Source organism: Corvus brachyrhynchos, unplaced genomic scaffold (genome assembly GCF_000691975.1).
Source record: "Corvus brachyrhynchos isolate BGI_N302 unplaced genomic scaffold, ASM69197v1 scaffold255, whole genome shotgun sequence".
Classification (NCBI taxonomy): domain Eukaryota; kingdom Metazoa; phylum Chordata; class Aves; order Passeriformes; family Corvidae; genus Corvus; species Corvus brachyrhynchos.
In genome coordinates, this window is record NW_008238358.1 from 8,638,134 (window position 1) to 8,662,676 (window position 24,543).

The window sequence follows — 24,543 nt, forward strand, 5'->3', positions numbered from 1 at the left end:
TGATTGTTTTCAGTCTAAGTCAGACAAATATTTATGTACCTGCATTTTTTTCAAGACCTTTCCCTCCACAAAACCAACCAAACCAACACGAAACTTGTCCTTTAATTACACGATTTTGAATTCTCCATCTCTCCCTATCTTACACCCTGCCCTGACAATTGTTTTTTCACAGCTGAGGTGAAGAATCTAACTAAAACACTGCAGCCTAAGAGCTCACTACACGAGTGTAGTGATACTCATTTCTAGAGTGAACAATCTCAACAGACCATCAGTGGTTGAAAATTGTGGAGAGAAGGGACGTAGGGCATGCACCATGCTACTGTTCCATTGCAAGTGTTTCTGCTGGGGTGCACACCCAAAGCTCGGAGTTATACATCACACAGATCACTGGGTACATCTGGTTTTCTCAATACTCTTCAGAGGATCTGATGTAGAGTGCACATCTGCACATCTATGATGATTATTAGAGATTGTGCTTTCAATTTGTTCAGTGTAACTTTCATGGCATTACTTCAAATTTACAACAGGGAGAAGTTCTTTTAAGAAATAGCAGCCAAATATGATTGCTACCTAAAATTTGGCTCTCATGTCTTAGCACAAAATAATAAGTTATACTTTGAAAATAAGGCAATGAATATTTTTGTCTTTATAACACAAAGATAATTCTTCACTTCAAATGTAAAATATAGTTGAAATGATACCTACATTGCAGCCGTGGTAGCTAGAGACTTTCTTTAACATCCGTTTTTCTAGTTGTCTCAGAATATGAAAAAGGTATGAAGAAAGGATTGAAGCATCATGAGCTCTTAGACATTATCCTACTAGGATCCTGAATAAGATTAATAACCTGAAGAGTGTAAGTGCAAATCATGTTTAAGATCTTTCAGAAAGCATACGGCTTCATTTTTTTTTTTTACTTTTCACAAATCTATTTCTAACCTTTTATTTATTCGTATTTTATTTTCGTAGCACCTCTTGATATCCAGTAGTTTTTAGTGGGGAAAAAAACCAGACAAAACCATTAAATACAATAAAAAATGAAGTCTTTATTCTTTTGGCTCAACTGTAATGTGGTTTACTGTTCTTTATGGTAATAGCATTTTCCTGCATGCAGTTCACCGACACACAAGTCAATATTTTTGTAAAAGGAGGAGTCAACATCGAATTTTTGCTTGTGTAAGAAACACAAAATGTCCTGATGTGATCAATTATACAAGTTTGCTATTTAATTCCTGTGGAAAAAGAACATTGTGGATCCCATATTATATTTAGAACAGTTCTAGTGCAGCATGAATCAACAAGAATAAGAATAGTCTATGTAAACAAACACTGGTAAAGATTTCATGAATAAAAAGACTACCTTGAAACTTCTGATGCAGGCAGTGCTAGAATTTTAAACAAATCCTCCCCACCACATTTCAATTACAAGTTATATCTATTTGGAAGCAAGTGCATTTTGGACTCAGTTTGAAACTTATTTCACATTAAAATGTGTGCAAAAATACAGTACTAATAAAAAAGCAGAAACCTAAAGCTACCCCATTCTTTCCTTTGTTTCTTATTTTGTGAAGTTCTTGAATTAAAAAGTGCTATGGATAGAAAGTAACAAAAGTGACAGTAACATCAACCTGAAGATAATTCTCATTTCTTATTTTATGTACAAAACGCTGAAAAATAAAATAAAATGGTATTTTTACAGTATTTATATTTTCTTAGAAAATTCTATCCATGTAGTTTTCAACAGATTAAGCAGTTTGCAACATATCCTGTACAGTCTGACTATGCACCGTACAGTAGTCACTTAAAATTTTAGAATGCAAAGCAAGAAGCTCTTAAATAGCTGCAAACTATTGCTTGATGTCATGAAAGAATGATGACCAATTGAACAATTTATTTCACTTAACCACTGAGATATGGCTTCCCATATTAGACTCTTAACAGTGGAAGGAGTAAAATTACAGCAGCAAAGGCAAGATAAACATGCATCAGTGATAGCTTCCAAACTATCTATAATGGTACAGAATACTTCTTATTAGCTGTTGAGAGCTTGCAAATTACACTTACTGTGGTACATATTTGATGCAATAAATATTGTGCACATGTCATTATTTGTTTGCTCAAACATGCACCACGGGATAAAATAACTATTTACATAGAGGGTTCTTTTTTAATCAACACATACAATGTCAACCTTGCTGAGAGCAGAAGATGGCTAAATGATACTGCAGGGTGAAGCAGAACAACTTCATAATCCTTATGTTTTGGAGGTTTTTGGTAAACTCAATTTCCCAATGCCAAGTAAACTGTTTTCCGCAGAAGAATACTTAAAAGTGGACTCTACGTCCCTCAGTAGAATTTTTACACAGAGTTTGTTCAACTATTGTTAAATGACTTATGAAAAAATAAAACATCTGTTCTATTATTGTAGACTCTATGGGACTTTACAGGCACATTAAGATTTGTCTGGATGAGATACTAGATGGATACTGTTATTAAGCACCTCAACATACAGAGCCACCCTGAAACATGGAAGTAGTCAGACTGCTGCTTTGTGTGACTTCATGTTTTCCCATGCATGAACTACAAGTGCAGCATGCCTTCATGCAAATCACTTCTGTCTGTACATTATAGAGAATCCGAGAGTAGAACACCTGGTCCTCATACCCCCTTCCCCAACATAAAACCCATTTACAAAAATAGTCACATATAATAGTAAACAACCTGTGAATTAAAAAATGATAAGTTCACCAACACTGATTTTTGTAAAAATATGGCAAATGTGACTGTTGAAATGCTAACAGTGGATACAATTTTTGTACTGTGTGTTTCATGTTAAACACAGAGATTCATAGGTTTGCACCTTTTTTTTTTAACTGGTCCCTACAGTCTGGTTGGCCATTTTATCATCTCTTCAGCAGTGTCAGCTGGTACTAAAAACAACAACCTCCTGTCAAGATGTTACCCTGTTTTACAGAGTTGCAGTTTGATGACCAGGGGTCACTGTCTTGCTATAGGCACTGACCTTAAGTATATATATAATGTATATATATATGCACACACACACGCGCACACACACACATATATGTGTAAAAACTGTCAGTTTGGCATAAATCTCCTGCAGGAGTCCAGTTGATGCTTCATTCTCAAAGACTGTAAACAAGTTGCCCCATTAACAAAATTCTTACACCATTATTTTTTATTTTCCCTGATGTCTTTACCTTTGTAGTTCTTTTCTGCTTTATCTTTTTCATATTTTTCTTTGTCTGGCTTTGTTACACTGTCATAAGAGGGTGGGGAAGTTGTAGAACTCTCATCCGTTTTTTCTGGAGTGGAGTTCCCTTTTAGTTTATTAATAATTATCTCTTTTATAAATACATACTTTTTCAGGCTGTAAACAGTTTATCACAAACAGCATTCTATGTTACTTTTTACTTTCCCTGCTGTCTTTACCTTTATCTTCTTTTTCTGACTTGTCTTTTTCATATTTATCCTTGTCTGGCTTTGTTACGCTGTCATAAGAAGGTGGGGAGGTTGTGGATGGGGTCATATCTGTTTTTTCTGGAGTAGAGTTCTCATTGAGTTTATCCATAATCATATCTTCTTTCATGGGCAGATCATCTTCCTCTTTACCTTTATCCTGACTAAATATACATGATACTTTTTTGACTTTTAGCCTTAAAAGGTGACGTCTGTAAGCACGCTGAATGATGACAGCAGACACCTCCTCCTGTTTTCGTTTCAATGTGGTTGTAATTGGTTCATAGGAGACTTTAGAAGGATTGGCTGCCATAAACCGATCTTCCATCTGTATTCTGAGGGCGTCCATCTCCCCACTTTCCCCCAATACACGCTTTGTGAAAGCAAACAAGATGTCAAGGCAGTGAATTCTGTCACCGCTCACCATGGGCAGATCCATTGCAATAAGCTGGACTTTGTTTGGTTTTGCTATGAGAAGAGGTGGATCTAATGAAGCTGCAAAATCTGATAATTTACTGAACTCTATGAATTGTGTTGCATCAGGATCAAACTTCTCCCAGACTTCATAGAACATCTCAAAGTCGTCCTCGCTCAAGGGTTCAGCGCTTTCTTCAGTAGCAACACTGAAGTTCTCCAAAATCACAGCGATGTACATGTTCACCACTACCAGAAAGGATATGATAATGTAGCTGACAAAGAAGAAAATCCCAACAGACGCGTTCCCACAGTCCCCTTTCACAGAACTCCCTGGATGATCTTTATGGGGGTCACAGTCTGGCTCCCCACTGTTAAGGATCGGGGCGAGCAAACCATCCCAGCCCGCGGATGTGGTGATCTGAAACAGGCAGATCATGCTGTTGCCAAACGTTTCAAAGTTGAACATGTCATCAATCCCAACTTCCCTCTTGACATAGGCAAAGTTGGACATGCCAAATATGGCATAGATGAACATGACCAGGAAGAGCAGCAGCCCAATGTTGAACAAAGCAGGAAGAGACATCATCAGAGCAAAAAGCAGAGTGCGGATTCCCTTAGCGCCCTTAATGAGGCGCAGGATTCGACCGATTCTGGCAAGTCGGATGACTCTGAATAGTGTGGGGGATACGAAGTACTTCTCAATCATCTCAGCTAAGAACATACCTAGAAAAACAAGTTAAATCAGTAAAGAATATTATTATATTTTAAAACCACTGCTAAAGATATATTCTACAAGCATTGTAGAACTTTAAGAAGAGTAGGATATTTAAACAGATTTTTAGTAATTAGCCATTCAGTTGTTTTTACAAAACCTTTTGTTTGGTATACTTTTTTAGGAAAAACTAATAACTAGGGTATGTCTATTAGTGAATGCTGAGATCAGAGGAATCCCCATTTGTTTAATTGTAACAAAAATAATCTCAGTTAATCAGAAGAAAGATCATATGCACAGCAGTATTAAAATGTCATGTAATCAAGTTAGGCTATTCAAAGAAAATATGTATATTTGAATAGAACTGCAACTTCTTAATCATACATAAAATAACATGAACACAAGTTTATTATTAATGACAGAGAAATTCTGAACAGAAACAAACTGATAAAAAGGTTTTCATAACTCACAGAAGAGCAGAAGAATTGAACACTATATTATGCGGCTCAAAGCAGAAAAATAGCTTTTTCGATACAAAAATAGCAAAACTGATTTGCATATTAAGGAGTACTTAAAAGTTAAAATAACACAATTTTTACTCAAGTTCTTTCAAGTTTTCTGCTCTAGAAAAAGCAATTAGTGAGTAATTATTTGTTACCACATCTGCTTCAGCTCTGCTTCTGCAGTGCTCACTCCAGCTCAGGCACAAAGCCTCTCAGGGTAAAACAAAACCGAAGTAAGCAAAGGGTTTTACCCTGCTGTCTGGGGTGCATGCATGATACCCTAATAACAGTCTCAGGCAGATTTTGCTCTCAGATTTTGGATGGCTGGACTCTTTCACCTGCAACTGTCACTGTGAGTTTATATCAAAATTACCTTTCATGTATGCATAGGAATCTCTACTGAGTTCAGAATAAAGATCTAATTTCAACCAATAAAAAAGTAGGAATGTGTGAAACCTCTTGCTTAAAAACATTCTTACCATACTTTTCAGTTATCCTATGGATAAGACTTTCTAGTGATGAATTTAAACCAAAATATAAATAGATTTTACACGCCAAAAATATTGCAGTTTACACAGAATTAGACATTGCATAAAAATGCGTTACTCTTACCTACTATGGAGAGAATGACAACCACAAAATCAAAAATATTCCAACCTATAGTAAAGTAGTAATGACGAAGTGAAATCAATTTCAGGACAAATTCTCCAGTGAAAAGTACGATAAACACCAGGTTAATCCAATATAAAATGTTTTCCATGTCTTCACTCTGATCATCTGTTTCTACCATCATTGTGACCATATTAAGGCAGATAAGTATCATGATACTGATATCAAATGCTTGTTTTGTTACAAAATCAAAGACCATGCCTTGGAATTTGTTCTGTTGTGGCAGAAGAAAGAGAAAAAAATGGTATTTCAGATTAATAAGTCTTTTCTAATATCACATTTTTTTTTAGCTTACAACTTATTTCAGCCTAAGGCATAATTGGAAAAATCCAATTTTTAAATAGATGTAAAAATAACAGAAAATATTTTTATTCTTACTGCTGGTCGAGGTATAGGCTTTTGTGGTTTCTTTGAACCCAGTTTTTTCATTGCATTGTAGTATTTCTTCTGTTCTTCTGTCATAAAAATGTCTTGACCTCCAAAGTAAACCAAAGAGAAAAAAACTGGTTACAATCATGTATCTTTATTGATTACTTATAAATAATACTAATAATCACTCTTGTTCACATTCTCATCTGTGGGAAAATTTAAGACAGACATAAAAATCCTCTTTTATAATCTTTATATTAAGTATTAAGCTACACAAAGTGTTAAGTTTGGCAGCTGGAACACTGATACCTTTTGAAACAGTGTTGACAAAACGCAAAGACTAAAGAGCGTACAAATAAAGATAATACAATGTTTATTATCGAAGGTCAGAAATCTACACTGCTGAGCTCTGTGACAGGAAGGTAGTATAGCAAAGAATTTTTAAAGCTACATTTTGCTATTTCAATGGTTAGCCTTTTTATGACTCAATTATAGGCTGCAGTCTCAAATCCAGATCTTTACAAAGATGACATTGAGTATTTCACTAGCCATGGAGAGTCATATACTGTCACTTGTCCATCAAACCCTCATCAAGCCAAACTGTAAGCTTTAATAATTTAATGTATTTACTATTCAGAGCTCTTAACTAATTTATCATTAAAAAAAACTTATGAATAAAATTGTCATCAGTGGACCAAAAATAAGGGGGTTTTTTTACTTTCTTTTCAGAATAACGAGGTACTTATCTTCTTTTTCTGCTGGTTGAAATTGTCTATGATGACACCAATAAAAAGGTTCAAGGTAAAAAATGATCCAAAGATGATAAAGATGACAAAGTAAAGATACATGTACAGGTTATCTTCATACTTAGGCTGATCCAAAACCTGCAAAAAAGGCATAGAAACTATGCATTAGTTTAACAGTGACCGCAAAATATCTGCTCGATTGAATTTAGGGCTCTATGATTGTGACCTTTGCTTCTTACGGTCAAGTTCTGACATATCCATTCCACTGATCTTCAATCCACAAGAAGTTACATTCTTGAAAAAAAGACTTTATTATCAAACTTGATATTTCATTTTTAAAATTGTAACTGGCCTGTATGAATGTAGAATAAATACTGAAAACACAATTGATTTAAACTAGCAAAGTTCCACCTGTCTGAGTGTACAGACAACCAGAAACACCAAGCTTTACATTTGCAGAATTTTCTGTAGGTCTTGTGGGAGCCCCAGTTGTGGGCTTGTGGAGATTTCACTGCTATGGACACTTAGGAAACTGCACAGGATTATGGAAGAGAGGCATCCAGGCCATGTTTCGACTAAGCATATTTTCTTGGTACAGCTATGTAATGGCTCAATGCATAATGAGAGGAGGAAAAGGTATTTCATGGCAATGAAAAGGTATTTCATGGCAATAGGTAAGTCTGTTGTAGGATTGAGGAATTTTGATTCAACTGTACCATAGAGACCATGGAATCCTTTAGGACTGCTCCTCTGCTTTCCTCATTTCTTGTATTTTTCCCACAGTTTCCATTTTCTTTAACTACAAAGTTATAGTAACTCTTTGTTCTTTCATTTTTACTGTTATTTCTGAAAGCTGTGAAAATTGCATTCTCAAATCTTGGAGCTCATACAATCAAAACAAATGGAGTCAAGGGACTATACTTACATTACGAGAATCCACAGCTGCGTACATGATATCCATCCATCCTTTAAACGTAGCCTATAAAAAGAACACAGGTGTTTAGGTCACACTTTTCCTGGAAAATGGCTTGTCAGAAGAATTTTTTAGGAGCTGAAGACTAAGTGTCTTTAGTCCTCATCATAGAAACCAGCAGAGTGCAATGCTAATAGCTGACTCTTGCCTTCTATTGTATGTTTTATTCATGTACAAGAATTGCAAGCCAAGTCTAATATCTGACTACAGAGGACACAGCATCCATTAAGAACTTTTGTCTATTGTGAATAATATCTGATGTAAAAGGTATTTGCTTTGTGCATCAGCATTACAGGTTTACTTGATACAGATTCAATGCAGCTAAGGTGTATTAGGTTTGAATTACATTTTTTTTCCTCATAGTCAGTATAGCCTCTAGGCTTTGTGTTATTTCTGTAGACTCACGGATTTATCCCACACTTCATAATTCAAACCAGGAAGTGAGAGACAAAATTTCTAAATAATAAAAAAAAAAAAGTAAAAAACTTTTAACTGTTACAAGTAAACAACAGAGATATAGAAAGAGAAATAGAAATTAAGGACTGGTGACTTACCACTTGGAGCAGAGAAAGGTAACCAAGGCCTACATTGTCAAAGTTAACCTTCACATTCTTCCACCGGGCAGTTTCATTGTTTTGTATGAGCTCCTCACATTGACTAAAGTTGTTGATTTGGCTGATATCAAATCTCTCATCGGTTGTAGTGTTAACACAGTAGTAAAACTTTCCAGCAAATAGATTTACTCCCATGATACTAAAGATCAGCCAGAATATAAGGCAAACAAGAAGCACATTCATAATAGATGGAATTGCTCCTAACAGGGCATTCACCACCACCTGGAGTACAAATGAAACCGAAGAGAGACACTGTAAGAACACAGGCACCAGTATCTTACAAATGCTTCATCAGCCTTTCTCAAATGTAACATGCTATTGTAATTCTAATATCTGTGTTACACTTCTTTAATTGTTGAGAGTAACAAGTCAGAAAAGCAGTATAGAGAAAAGATAAAATGTCAACATAATTTGAAGGAAAAAATACAAATAGTAGCAAATGGTAGCTTTAAAGAATGGGAATAATAAAAACCAACCAGTTAAACTGAAAAAAAAAAAGAAGAAGTAGTATTTATCAGTGCTTTTTAGAATATTTACTTAATGTATGTCTGCAAAACCATAATAATTATAATCACTGATTGACTCAAACAAACCAAATTTTTTATATTACATGTTTACTGGATAAACAAATCCAAGTAAGTTCAAATCTATTACTAAGCAAATTTCTAATTGAAAGTAACTTTGAGTCTTTTTAAAAATAAAACCCAGTGATGTTCATTTGGATGTTTACATATAGAATCAGAAAAGTAGAAATGTTCAAACCAGGAAAGCTACTGAGTATCTGAACACACCAGAGATGTTAGTGTTCAGGCAAGTGGCAGATAAAACTTGAAAAAGAGACTTGATTTAATTCCCAACTGAATTCTGGGAAAAATCAGGCTTCAGGAAAGAAAAATGTGAAAATGAATTCATGTGTGATGATGAGCAATGATTAAAAACATGCCAGAATGAAAATAAAACACTATGGAAAATAAAAATTGGGAGAAAGTAGGTCCATTATGAATGAGAATTATTAATTTAATGATGGAATCAATGATGCTAAATAAGTTAATTCCTATTTTAAATCTCTCTGTAAATAACTCTAAGGATATAAAAATTTTTAAATATAGAGCACTGCTGCCAGCTTTGCCAAAACAACTGAACCAGATCCTTAAAATTTAGTGAAGTTTGCTTTTTTGTTGTTTGTTTTGTTGTGTTTTTTTTTTTTTTTAATGCAGAACACTACCTATTACTTTGATGGGCTTGTTTATAATTCATTTAGTTTATATGATGTAGGTACTAGGGCAGATCCTCTAGCATAATAAAGTACTTCTTTCTGTTTAAAATACAAATATGTAGTGAAGGTCTATGAACTATTTTGGCATTACAGTTATATCTGCAACTAATAGCATCCATAGAATCAATGAATTTTAAAATTAGTCATCCAGGTAGATCGGCTTTCATTCCTTGCCCTTTTACAGAACAGAAAATAAACCCTTTGAATGTTAGATAGGTGATGAACCACCATTACATGTACTATAAAGTAGAATTGGGCTGAAGGAAAGGAGAAATTCCTGGTTTACTTTCAGGGCCCCGTTCCTGCCAAAACACTAGCTCTTGTGGGTGATACATTCTTTGGACAACATTTGAGAGACTATAGGACTTCAGTGAAATTGTTGTTCTATTAAATTTAGGAGCTGAATCAAATGAGGTTCCTTTCAATGTAAACTACTCCATGACTCTAGAAAAGTGCAGAATGGTGCAAAAAGTCCAAACCTTCCATGCTTCTTTGTTTGTTTGTACATTTTTTCCACATATTTTAAATCAAATGTTTTAATAAGTGGTTATTTCTAGTAGGGAAATTTAAAACAAATCAGAACTGTTTCTTAATCATACTAAAAATCTCCTTAGCTATACCTGTTATAAATTAAAAAGCAAAAGTAATATAGAATTATATAAGTCAGCATCTGGGTAGAGAGGATTCCCTGACTGATGGATAAATCTCTTCTGACTATTTCAACAGTGCTGTCTTATGTTGACAAGCTTGTACATAGCATTGTAAACCACATGACCATGGAAGGCCATAAGGCATTGTCTGACCTATGCAAATGAACAGTCTAATAACAATACTGAATTAGTTCAAATTGGAAAATCATGAACACACTTATTCTTAAAGCAAGCTTGACCGGAATAATAAATGAAAAAATAATTTTTTTCCCAATTTTGGAATATTTTCCAAATATATTAGGCTTTTTTTAATTGAAAGTTATCTCAATTCTTCTACTTAAAAAATATTCTTAAATATTCTTAAATGTAATAATATCATCCATCAGGAATGATTCTTGAGATATAAAAGGATAGTTAATGAAGTGAAAATATTTGTCCTTGAGCTTTCAGTCTCAGTACACCCAAGAGTTCTGTTCCTCTTTCTGCTGCAGCTGCAGGTCCAGTCATGTTCTTTCTTTAATTGCTGGATTTCTACAGCTGACCTACTTTCTCTGGTTTTAGTCTGAGTCCTGAAGCTATAGAGAACCAGTTTGTGATATGAATCATCAGAAGAAACTCTAAACATATGGTTGAGCATCACTGAAAACACTGATCCAGACACCTTCCAGCTTCCACTGGTTGTAAGGGTGTGAGAAAAGGGGGCTAGGCCTGACAGCAGATGAAAGTAGGGGAAGCATAAGAAAGTCATCAAACCCTTTGTTTTCTGGTTGAAAGAAAAAGGTATTATGTGCCTAGCACCATATAGCAGTGAGTGATACTGCTTGGGACAGAGCAGGGACAGATTAATTATATTCCCACCAGCTATTTTAATGAAGTACCAAGTGCAAATTAAAGTATACCTTTCCTAGCAATAACATTGGTAGGAAGATGCAGGAAAAAAAAATCACGTTTTTCATAGGGGCAATTTTTTTTTATTAATTACTAGTTTGGGCAGGCACAAGTCCTAATCCTAGAGAATAGTACAGTGAGTTTAAATTTTTATATGTATTGAAAAGGATTTCCTGCTTGTATATGGGAAGTATAATGCTCAATGGAAGCAAATTTAAGTGTCTATGCAAATATATGCATGGTACTGTATTGTCATATTTTCAGTTCATACATGATAAACACCAATGGAATGATTATGTTATGAACAGGCATGTGAATTTCCATGAATCAGACCTTAAAATGTTCTCATACTAATCTCTTCATCAACTTGAGCTACTGTATCTTTAAAGACACTAAATTTGGAATTAATTACTTTAAATAAGGCAAAATTCATTACACCCATAGGAAAATTTCAGTGGTTAATTGCCTAACTAATGAAACTACAGGTCACATTTCTAGTCTTAAGAAATATAACTTCATCCACTACTTTTTATTGGTTTTTTGCTAAACTCATAAATCTCCTCCTCATCTGGGTATTGTACAAAGAGATACAGTTGGCAGAGCAGGATCAAAGCCATAGGTAAAGTTTACACCAACATGGAAGTCATGGGATTGACAACTACCCATAAACCTTCATGACAAGGTTATTGGTTTTTCCCTTGCAATAAAAAATTGCCACTTAAGCAATTTACTGTGCATATAAAATTTGAAACATTTTTATTTTGTTGTTTTTGTTTTGCTAATCTTTGTCACAAAAGAACCCCAACCCAACAGTTAACGTGGTTTTAGTGAGATAATACTGATGCTTTGGACAGGCCTTACCTCTGATATAAACATCCCAATTTTCAAATTTGCTTTAGTAAAGGTCCAGAAATTTGTTGGAGACAAGGAAATGCTATTTCCTGTTTGAATTTATAACATTTTATCAAAGTCCATTTCCTTTTTGGTTGAAGTCTCTTCTCTTACTCTCCACACACAGAGAGCATGACATTTTCTTCAGAAGCTCACCAATTTGTAGTTGACTTACAAATTAGCTAATCAGCTTATCACCTGGGGTGCCAAAGAATAGTGATCACAGGAGGGAGCTCACACAGGGATCCCTTTTAATTATGGCAGTAGGGTTCCAGTTCTGGTGCATCTGCTGATGCCCACTATGGCAGTATGTCCAAGAGAGACAGATGGACCCTGAAAGTGTAAGCCAGACATCTTCCTGTGGCTAGAAATATCTGCCATATCTGGTTGTTCACTACTACCCCTAAGAGAAACATTTCTAGAGCTTTCGAGTCATAGCAGAGTACATCAGGTCTTTGTCCATTTCAGTGCACCAAAGAAGTGATCTATGCTCATCACTTCGACTTTGCACTGAGACAGATGGAATGTGCCCTGAGGGTCTCAGCTGTGGTAGCTGATACGGTGATAATGAGCAGCTGGGGACAGTAACTTCTCAAATATACCAGCAAAAGTCTAACATGTTTTCAGGCTGCTTAGTGCTCTATAGATTATAATCAACATTTTACAATCAATATGGAAAGCAGTAAGCAACCAGAAATCACAAAACCAGCTTGATCTTTGATATGCTAGAAAAGTTTTCTTAAATAGAATGCAGTAGTTCTAATATGAAAGAGAGGTGTTTTAATAGTGCCAATTTACTTATTAACGTACAAAGTAATTACAGAACTTTTAGTTCTAAAAGACGTTCCCAATTTATATACACAGAATACTATATTAAAAGATATAGACTATGTATGATAGTCTAAACTGGTACAAAATACACATGTGCATGCATACATGGGTGTATGTGCACACACTTTTAAGAGGAAGTATTGGAGATTTTTTAAACTGTTCTGACTATAGCAGTATGTAATTGTATAGCATAAATTCAGTAACACTGCATAGATCCATGCAGTTGATAAATCCTTGGGCCCTCCATGAAAATATGAAAAATGGTGAAAGGCCAAGGAGCCTCATTAAGTGTAACAGTATGTGCAATAACACATGAATTCATATAAGCAGATGAAGCCTTTTGCTTATATGTTAGTGATAAATGTGAAATATATAGGATGGTAGGGTAGCATTTCTGCATGGATTGGCCGTTGATTATTCTGCATGCATTGTTTCTGTGGATGCATGCATTATTTCAGATTCTTTCATGTTGTCTTACCCTCATCCCTTCAAATCGCGACAAGGCTCTTAGAGGTCTCAAAGCTCTTAGTGTCCTAAGGGACTTAATCGCACCAAGTTCTGAGTAGCCCAAGGCATTAGCTGTTAAGCTAACCAAAGAGACCTACACAAAAACAGAAAGGCAATATTGCTCATTCATCTTTATATCCTTCCGATACATATGGTGGGAATGATGTGGGCCCTGAACTTCTCAAGAAGATTCAAGGCTGGACCTCTTTCTCCAGGAAACCCTCTATAATGCAGAAAGATCTTTATGTCAGACAGAATAGAATAAAAGTATATTCTAAATACCTGTTGATGAAATCATGTTGGTAGAATGGTATAAAAGTGCCTTCTAAATTCACATAAACCAGTCAACATTTGGTGGGATTTAAAGAAAAATGAAGTCACATGCAAAAACAAAACACCCAAAAGCTTGGGTGAATTGGAATGGACAATTTAGGTCAGGACTTCCCATGATATCTTCAGAACTTGAGGAGAATGTAAACGCTCTCAAAAACCACATCCAGACCTTGCTTTTGGTCAAATGTAACTTTCTAGTGTCCAGAAAATCTTATTCAACAGCCATAGATACCAGTGCTGTTCAGATTTAACCAGACTAATCAAGACTGAGAACCAACTGTTTGTTAGACAATGGTAGAAGCTTCATTTTTAGGCATATCCACACTTCATTACATTCCCTGTGACTCCTTTAACCACTTCATCAATTCTGTCTTGCAAAACGCTGGTCTGGTCTGCAGGCAGATGAGTAAATAAACTAGAATAGCTGTAAAATAAATAATACAATTATCTTTCATCAATAATCCTTGGATATGTATTTCTACTAGCCATTGGGAAGGAGTGGCCCTAATAAATTAAAAATAAAACAAATCACCTTCTATGTCTGTCCATTTAATGCCCTTCCCTTCCATCCTTCCTATTCTCTCAATTCCTACATCTCCAAATTGTTCTTTTTGCTTTTTTATCTCAATCCCCTGACTACAGATTAAAAAGAATGCTTCAGATTTTTTTTTTAATTTCACCAGGGTAAGGTTGACATAGAAAACTAACAAAGCTACTTACAAGGGTCAGTAAGTAGTACTGACAGAAGTAACTAAAACACAGATTATCAAATAAGAATTAAGTATTTGTTGATAAATGGAAGCTCTACTGCTCATGGCAATTTACACATCTGATGATTGAGCCAATACATGTTTCACAAAGGTACAGACTCACTCATAAAATACTAGATGTGCATATAGTCGTGTCTTACCATAGGATTTGCAATGCTGGTCTGGATTTACCAGTTGTAGTGTTTTCCAAGCTCTGTGTAGTAAAAACCTCATGACCTATCACTGTAGTTTTAGGGAGTTATTTAGCAATTTCTACAGAATTCTGCTGCTTTTTGTAATGTGCAAATAGGTGGTTTAAGACATATTCTTAGCTTGCATTCCATAGGAATTACACATGTGGAACTGAGAGATGCCTTTTAGCACAGACAGGGGTAACTCAGGCTATTGGGGATGGAAGGGAAATGAATATTTTCTATATGGTTAAAGATCTGTAGTCTTCCATTTATGCTACCCAGTACTGTACATACTTTGTTGAGCATGTAGACTTGAAATTAGAATGCACTTCTCACTAGGTCTCCTTCAGACAATGTGTATCTGCTCCTTGGTAGTGCAACCTTTGGAAAATCATGTGGCAACCCATTCCAAGGGGACTCATCTATGGTTCTCTGAAGTGTCTCTTTGAGGTTACCCCCATGATACAGTGAAAAATGTGAGAGTACTGAATAGTACCATGGAACTGAAAATTCCTAGCAGTATTTTCCTTTCATATTGCACATATTCCTTTCATATTATTGAGTGACAGGACACTTGAATCAGACCTTAAAATGTCTCATACTAATCTCTTCATCAACTTGAGCTACTCTATCTTTAAAGACACTAAATTTGGAATTAATTACTTTAAATAAGGCAAAATTCATTACACCCATAGGAAAATTTCAGTGGTTAATTGCCTAACTAATGAAACTACAGTAATTGATTAGAATATTAGAAACAGTTTAAGAAATTGCTTCCATACCTAACAAAAACTGAAGGGGATGAACAGCATCCCTTCTATACCACCAAAAAAAAAAAAAAAGCAAAAAGCATCATTTCCAGAAAGCATTACAACTTCATAAAACTAGAGAATTTCAACAAAATACCTCTAGAGAAATAAGTATATCCAAATATTTTTTCCTTTCTGAACCAAATTATAAACCATACCAACACAACAGTTAAAATAGAGTTTTCATTAAATAGAATAGAAATCTTATCCTGAAAACATAATATTCTGATTTTTAGAGCTTGTCATACAGGACATGAAAAAGAATACATACATCAACAATCAGGAAGTCCAGCCAGCACCACGCATTAGTGAAATAGGTTTGAAAGCCATAAGCCACCCATTTTAAAAGCATTTCCAGAATGAAGATATAGGTGAAAACTTTGTCAGCATATTCCAGCATGGTCTTGATAGTTTTACGTTGCTCTATGTAGATATCTTCAAATGCCTGTGAAAAAGATTTTTGAAGATATAATTAAATGTCTTCACAATTTGCAGTGTGGTATAGAATGGTCAGGAAAAAATTTGAATTGAAAATATATATTTGATGATAAGGCATGTATCTTTCCCTCAAGTATAACTTTGGCTTTCAGTTAACACTTTTCATAAAGTTGGGTAAAAACAATATTCAGCTATCAGCTGAGCTGAACAGAGATACACAAAACTTACTGTAAGACCACTCTTCAAACTTCATTTTAATTTCTTTCCATGGGTAGTGTTTGTGTGGCTAGGTTTTGGTAGTGGGGGGAGATAGAGGGATGGCTTCTGTGGGAAGCTTCTAGAAGCCAATGCCAGCTGGCTCCAGGACAGACCCAACACTGCCCAAGGCCAAGCAAATCAGGTATAATAGTAATGCCTCTATGACAACATATTTAAGAAGGAAAAAAAAAAAATATTGCACAGGTGGAATTGCAGGCAGAGTGGAGTGAGAATATGTGGGAGGAACAGCCCTGCAGACATTAAGGCCAGTAGAGAAGGAGGGGGAGGAGGTGCTCCAGGCACTGGAGCTGAGATGGCCCTGCAGCCCATGGTGAAGACCATGGTGAAGCAGCTGTGCCCCTGCAGCCCATGGAGATCCACAAGGACACAGAGATCCACCTGCAGCCCAAGGAGGAGCCCAAGCTAGAGCAGGAGCATGCCTGAGAACAGGCTGTGAATCTTGGGAAACCCATGCTGGAGCAGGCTCCTGGCAGGGACCTGCAGACCATGGAGAGAGGAGCCCATGCTGGAGCAGGTGTCCAAGTAGGACTTGTAGGACCAGTAGGACCCCCATGGGGGGCGGTCCACGCTGGATCAGGCTGTGCCTGAAGGACTGTACCCCATGGAAGAGTGACCCACATCACAGCAGTTTGTGGAGAACTGTTCCCTGTGGGATGGACTCACATTGGAGGAGTTCACAGAGAACTGTCTCCCATGGAAGACACCCCAGGCTGGAGCAGGGGAAGGACTCCTCTCCCTGAGCAGTGGCAGAAACAAACTCTGATGAACTGACCATAACTCCCATTCCTTGTCTCCCTGTGCTGCTGGGGGAGGATGTAGAGCTGGGAAAGAGGGAGGGATGGGGTGAAGGTGTTTTTAAGATTTATTTTACTTCTCATTATCCTGCTCTGATTTTGTTAACAATAAATTCAGTTAATACCCCTAGGCTGAGTCTGTTTTGCCCACCACAGTATTTGGTGGGTGATCTCTCCCGGGCCTTATCTCAACCCATGAACCCTCCATTGTATTTTCTCTCTCCTGTCCACCTGTGGAGCGGAGTTACAGACCACCTTTGGTGGGTACCTGTCATCCAGGCAGGGTCATACACTGGGTCACTACATATAGCAAGGGCTTATTGACATAAGGACCTCCTTTGTGGGAGTTACAAATTTATATTAAAATTATATGAGGGATTTAAAAATGACTCTGTGATACAGTTTTTTTGGGGAATAATTGAAACCAAACTATGCACGCTAACCTACAAAGCAATCCTAAATAGAGAGAACTGTCTTGTCAAAAGAAAATGTATCCATTGACAGTGAATCACTGTGCATTGAGCCAAGTGTAGCAAGAATATTATATTTTGCCCCGTTATGAGGAACTCATTACTTCAATATCTACACAATGCACCTGATTTAACACCAATCTGTAAAATACCTGATGGAATTGTGTTGGGAACTTACATCTGAGTCTGACAATTCAAGTTGCTGCTGGTAAGTTCCTAGCTCAGCTGTGTTTTTATTTAAATGTGTATTTAAAAAAAAAAAAGCTATTATCATCAATATGAAGACATGTGAACACCAGTCTGATAAAACTAATTTCTTATTTCCATTAACACTACATTTTGAACTTGCCAAGCAATTTGTTTCACAGCCCACAAGCAAACTCTTACATGTCCTACAATATATGCCAAATACTTGCGGGTGTATGTTTTTATTAGAACATTTATAAATTGGGTATCAAATTCTAATTTTTTACCTGTAGCTATGTGATTAACTGTAATTTTAAATGCTTGCTGCTTAAAATCACAATAGTCACAATAGTTCCACACTTAATTTACCAGAGCACCGCTGCTGAGAAGAATCATGAAGACTATGAAGGTCTCAAACCAGTTGTGTTCAACAATCTTATAGCAGGTTTTCCTAAGATTCCACCAGACTTTCCCCTTTCCTTCTTCTACACTGACTTGACAGCATTTGAATCTCCGTACACACCCTAAATGTAAAGTGATAACAAATTTTGAGATGTCAGAATAAAGTAAGTGTTTATTAGGAATCACAATGAATGGTAGTCATTTGACTTATTTCAGTCCTACTGCAATAGATCCTTGTAACTCCTCATTTTTGTTTCAATATTCAAAGTTAAAGCTTTGTATCTTTCATAATACCCTCCAAAGAGAGAGAGAACACACAAGAACAGTAAATCTATGGCAGTAACTCTGAAGGAGTTACTAATACAAACAGATATTACGACTATAATCACAAAACTTCTTTTGATTTTGAATAAAATGAGAATCCTGCCCAAGTCAACACAATTAGGTCTATTTATCTTGCATATGGGTTTTTTTGCCTACCTTCTGTAAAACAAGCTTCTGGCTCCAGAACTTCTTCAGGTTCTGCTTCTGGCTGTTCACCTTCTGGAGGTAGTCCAATATCAACTGTGCTGCCTTCTGATGAACTGGATGCATTCAATTTCTGTGAACAAAACCCCACATAATTTTTTTTTTTCCAGTTTTATTATTTTGAATAGAAGTTAATGTTGGAAATGTATATCAAAATATTTTGAATGTATTGAGTGCTCTGATATTGAAAGAACTTCTTATTTACAATCTATAGTGCCAAATTGCTCTACTACAGGTGAGGTCACAAGATTAGAAACTACATAATATGCGTTTTCCATATTGAAAATACTTTGATATTTTCATACAAGGAATTGCTGAAATTACTAGACTACTATTCTGAGCCACACATAAGAATTTTGAAGTGAAATTTCAAGTAAGCTAAGAATGAGTGCTTTCCACATTTTGTACTGTTTAATTATTCCAATCATGTGGCTGCATTTTAGATCACACTTCAGATAGCATGTGTTAATACAAATAAATTTCCAACATCATGACCAAACCAACAGCAAGCTGCACAGATGTATTTTCATGTCTCAAGTAAATATTATTTTAGCAAGTCTGTAAAAATCTAAATCTAAAAAGTTTGACTATAATTTTTTCATTATTATCGACATGAAAACACATGTTATGAGTTGTATAGGATAATTTAATTATCTTTATTTCTGAAAGAGCAGCACATTACCTTAGGAGCAGTAGCTGATATTTTGCATACTCACTTGCCAATGCATTTTCTGGATTTATTGTGCATTTTGAAACTACTTATTACTTTGGTACAGTACACATAGATGTCCAATTATTGTAAAAGGCCAAAAATATTTTGAAATACTGAAGTGAAAACAAATACTTTTAAAGCAATACTGTAAATAAAATAATACTGCACCAATAAATCATACCAGTAATATAATCCAAACCTTAAAAATTATTCTTTCACACTGACATATGATGTTGGCAACAGACAAATATGAGTACTATAATAAGTAAAAGTAGTTTGATTACAGCATTCTATGACTTGTCTAATGTTATCACTATATGGAGTATAACATCAGTAAAATGGCTGCATTGATAAGTAGCTAATCTTATAAAGGGAATGATGTAAGCAGATTAGAATAGAGTCTATAGGGAATCAATATTAGACAGAGATGGTCTATGGTAACATCAAAGATACATATTTTTGCTGACACTTAAATCTGAAGTTAGAGGCATTATTCCTTTAAAATATTTCTGAGTAGCTTCAAATTCTATACAGTTTTTTGTAAAGGAAATGTAAACAGTATTAATCTGTGGATACAGAAAGTAACTTGAAACTTTAATGGAATTTTACATAGCAACAAATATTCAAAAGATTCATTCCTTTCTCCCCCACTCTGACTCAATTGAACCACACTGACAATACATTGTGTTGTGATTTTGACATAAGCGTAACTTTGATTTTTGTGTACCATGGTTCACTATAGAGCACATTTCAGAGGAAGGCCGAGCAAATGGAAACATGTACTGGAAGGTGTATTATGCACCTAGTTTCAGTGACACCTACACACCCATTTCATCTATGTTTTTTTTTAAATCCCAGCTTAGACATTTATGTCTCATATTTCTGCATGAGTTTTAACATCTATTGAGGTCAGGTCCAATGTACAAAGAGATGCAGATTATTATCGACCAATTTCCCATTGCAATATGTTTGAATTATAGATAATGCATGGCAGTTTGGTCATTGTGGAATACTGCCTCTAAAATGGAGAAACTGGAAAGTATGGGATAAATACTGTAGTCCTCAAGTAAGGACCACAGCATTTAAACATCAGTTGAAGTCAATCATCAGTTTGAGGAAAGGCCAGAAATACCATAAATGCAAGGTACATTCCAAAAAAATTATATACGATGTTAAAAATTACCATTTATCAATACAATACAGTAAATAATTTTTAAAATGAGAAGTGACTTTTTATTACATAGTGTTTTCTTAAAATGTTGCTTGCATCATTCCAATCTGGAGAGCATTTCTAGCAGAATGCTGTAGTAGTAGCAGAGCAAACAAAAATTATGAACTGGCGGAACCATAAGTTTGAAAGACCTACTGTCCATTCTCTAACAGGAAAATGAAGAGTTCAGTGACTCGGATATTATGCAGTTAGTTTAATAAGCACAGTGGGTAATGAATTCCTATTACTGAAATTGCTTAAGACTAACAGTTAACTCAACATGGAAGATTAGAGATAACCACTATAAGGAGAGATCAAAAATATCAGATAGTAAGGTAGAAAATTATCAATAGAACTGTCAATTATCAGGAACATCAAAAAGACAACTTTATTTATGTGGGGCACTGTGTATGGTGAGATGTATCTTTCAAGTCTCTTCTCACTAAAACTCTGGTATGCTTCATTTACAGAGCTGTAACAATAATCACAGGAGTTAAACCAAACAGAAAAATCCTAAATTGAATGAACAGCAGCTGATACTTGAAATGCAACAATAAATGCCTTGTCCCACTGAGAACTCAGTTACTCTTCTGTTGACTTAAGAGTATTTCCTTAGCATGCTGCTCTATTATACCCGAATTTAGCCCCAACCTGATCAGTAGGTAAAGAATAACATTATAAAAATTATTCAATAAATTCAGTCTGTAATAATTCAGCATCATTTGGGAAAGGAAAAAAAAATAGAAATTTTCAACAGTATAATTTATTTTGTCATTTTTCTTTGTAATTTTTAACATTGAATTTATTGTATGTCATTATGTACAAAATTTATAAAATTTAGTATGCATTAGAAACATCTAGGAAGGCTTTATGATACAACATCTCAAGATTTTATCAACTCAATTTCAGTATGCTAGGAAAACTTTTCAGTAACATTCACATATGTCCACAGCAAACTTACGCACTGGTATAAAGCACCTGACCCAGGGACTTTGTACTGATTTCTGGGTATGCAACACAACATCACCTGGGAATGGGCCATGTTATTGCTGTTATGTTTTGTCCATGCCTTAATACATAGGAAGACTTTTTCTGGCACTTACTGTGACTTGCCAGTGTTCATGCATATGGAATCCAACTGGATAGCTAGACTACCCCTAACTGCAGACCCTGATGTGTTAGGTATATAGCATATATCCCAGTTCTTTACCTGAACATATCTGAAAGTTACCTTTGTACTTGGTAAATCGCTCTCTGCTTACCAGCATTACAAAAACTGGATTTAGGCAATGGCTATTTACTTGACTTGTATATAGCTTTTTAAAAAAATGAATCTATAGAAACAAGATAATCACCAAACCCAAGCATTAGTTTTGATCTAATAGTAAGTCCCTTTTAAGCTTTTTGTTATACCATGATTCTAGATTTCAAAAGTATTCAGTCATGCAGATTATAAGAGATTTATCCAGATCAAGCACTAGACACTCTTTGAGAGTTATGAAGATAGAAATTTTGTGAATAGTATGCTAAGAAAATTATTCTCAGAGAAATCTGTTTTTCAAAACCTTAGAATGTACATACTCCACCTCCTTTTCAAAGTAAACAGTAAGGGGACAAAAGTAGTTACATGTTTCTAGAGCAGCAGTATACTGATTATCATAGAGATTGAAATAACTTTACATCACATGTACCAACAGCCTTGCCAGTCATACTTTAGTCAGCAATACAGTACAGTATGAAATACAGATTTTAGTTTAGCTTTCAAGATAGGAAAGCAGCTTGCCTATCAGAGAAGCATTGCAAAAAGCAGCAGCCAAGTTTAGGTCAGGAAGTTTTTGACATAATTACTTTCTGAACCTTGACAACATCTCATAGATTCATACAATTCTGCTTCACTTACAGCCAAACCTTTTACCTTCTAACATTTCTTTCTTGGTTTGTTCCAAAGATGATCTGAGAGTAGCTGGACAGCTCTTAGCTTAACATTTTTAACAAAGCCTGAAATTTCATGATTGGCCAGGATGCCACTTATAGCTGTTGAAATAATTTAAGGGACAGAAGGAGCAAAGAGCAGGACAGACATAAGCGGGAAGATAGCGCCAAGAGAAACCACCATTTTGATTTTGCTTTCAATTTCCTTTCCTCTCAAATACCTGTGAAAATGGTAAATAATGGAAATTATACTGGTTTTATTTTCTCAGTAGTGTGTATGTCAGTATGAAATGTTCTGTGATATAAATGGCAATATTATATCCAAAGTATCCAGTCTTTTTCAGTACAGCTATATCACCTATAAAATCTTTGAAGTGGTAGATATCACTGTGATTCCACTGGTGTAATTAAGTGGAATCTGAATGTCTCTCTTTCTAATGCCTATACAGTTAAGCAGAATAACTCTATCAGTACAAAAAACCGGAACACCGTAAATCAAAACAAAATAATTTTGTGATGATTATTGGTTTCAAATACTGCAAAAACCACTATCTCTAAGTTATAGTCCACTCTGTACTGTATTGGTATTCATAATTCCTTTGATCTACTTATTCATGAGAACTTAATAAATGAAAATATTTGCAAAAAAGTTGTATGAAAGCAAAAGGATTTTAAGTAGCAGTGGAGATATGCTCCAGTGGGAAAAAAGCTCTCCCACCAGCAGCTACTTAAAAAGGCTCTTTAATTTATACAAGCAATACTGAAAGGATATTTCTGCAACTGAGTAAGTGACTGCCGTTTGAAAATATTAATTAAGTGAACTTCAGTTAACCCTAACATTAACAACTTATTATCATCCACAGTGAATCACATTATGCCAATACAATGTGACCAATTCACAAGAAAAAGGCTAAATTCTTCAGAGTATCAAAGGATTTTAAATAATGAATATTTTAAAATCAAAATACATTTTATCAGATAACTTATTCTTACCAAATATAAGAGGAAAAGCTCTGAAGCAAGTATATTTTAACTCCACTGATTTACCAAACTGAAAGCAGCAACTCTGGTGTTGTAAATATTATGGCAATGTTTAATAGGTGAGATGTAGATCATACTGAAGCTGGTGAACTTCCGGACCTTTTGATCCAAACTCAGTAGCTCATTTACTAGAATGTTGAATTGTATTTATTTCTGATGAGATGAGAATAAGTTTCTCAAGGCAGACAATTTTAGATGCTTGGGGAGGTAATTATTTTTGAGTATAAATTAAAGAGTTATAGTAAGATTGAATTGGGCCACATCTTGCTATTAGTTTTCTCTTTGCACCTGTACACCTAAGTCTGAGCGTAAGTAAGAGCAGAACTGATCTCTGAATGTTTGACCAGCCAAATAAGAGTTTTGTATTAATTCTTTTAACCAAATTATGGTCACATGCTTTGACTGCAGAAATTAAATTAATTTCATGCTTAATGGTGCTTCAAGTACTGCATATTAATCACCAAAATAACAAAATGCTTATACAAGTACTAAAGAAAAGCACTTCTAAGAAAAAAGAATGTGAAAAATAAAATCATGACTATGATGAGTTTACAGGTTACCTCCATTAGAAGTTAAAATACAATAGTATGAAAGTTTTCTAAAACAGCTATCAGCTTTTCATTATCAACACAATTTACAGATGGACATATATATGTATATATATATATAAGCTTCTGATGAGAAACATGGCGTATGTGTTACATATTCTGTCTTCCCTCAAAACAAAAGAAAACCCCTCAAGAACAGAATCTTGACAACTATATCAAGACTGGGAAAGGTACATAGCATGCACTGCAAAATACTACTGAAATATCACGGAAAGTATCGGAACCACAGAAATCTTGGGGCTGCCGCTCTTGCCTGACCATGCTGTGATGCGAGTCCCGTGGCTCAGCAGGGAGCAGCTGTGCATGTTGGTACTTATTGCAATGAATGGGACAGG

At 35.3% G+C, this 24,543-nt stretch overlaps 1 protein-coding gene across 1 annotated transcript in view; it reads right to left on the reverse strand.

Annotated features, from left to right (window-relative positions):
- Positions 1–3,097: 3,097 nt before the first annotated feature.
- Positions 3,098–24,543, reverse strand: part of SCN2A (sodium voltage-gated channel alpha subunit 2) — a 74,377-nt gene continuing 52,931 nt past the window's right edge. Inside the window, 12 exon segments of the mRNA XM_017735761.1 lie at positions 3,098–3,136; positions 3,370–3,468; positions 3,470–4,617; positions 5,722–5,992; positions 6,157–6,261; positions 6,894–7,031; positions 7,819–7,872; positions 8,421–8,702; positions 13,495–13,617; positions 15,880–16,053; positions 18,145–18,299; positions 18,658–18,778. Coding sequence (XP_017591250.1) covers positions 3,403–3,468; positions 3,470–4,617; positions 5,722–5,992; positions 6,157–6,261; positions 6,894–7,031; positions 7,819–7,872; positions 8,421–8,702; positions 13,495–13,617; positions 15,880–16,053; positions 18,145–18,299; positions 18,658–18,778 — 2,637 coding nt within the window. The 3' untranslated portion in view covers positions 3,098–3,136; positions 3,370–3,402.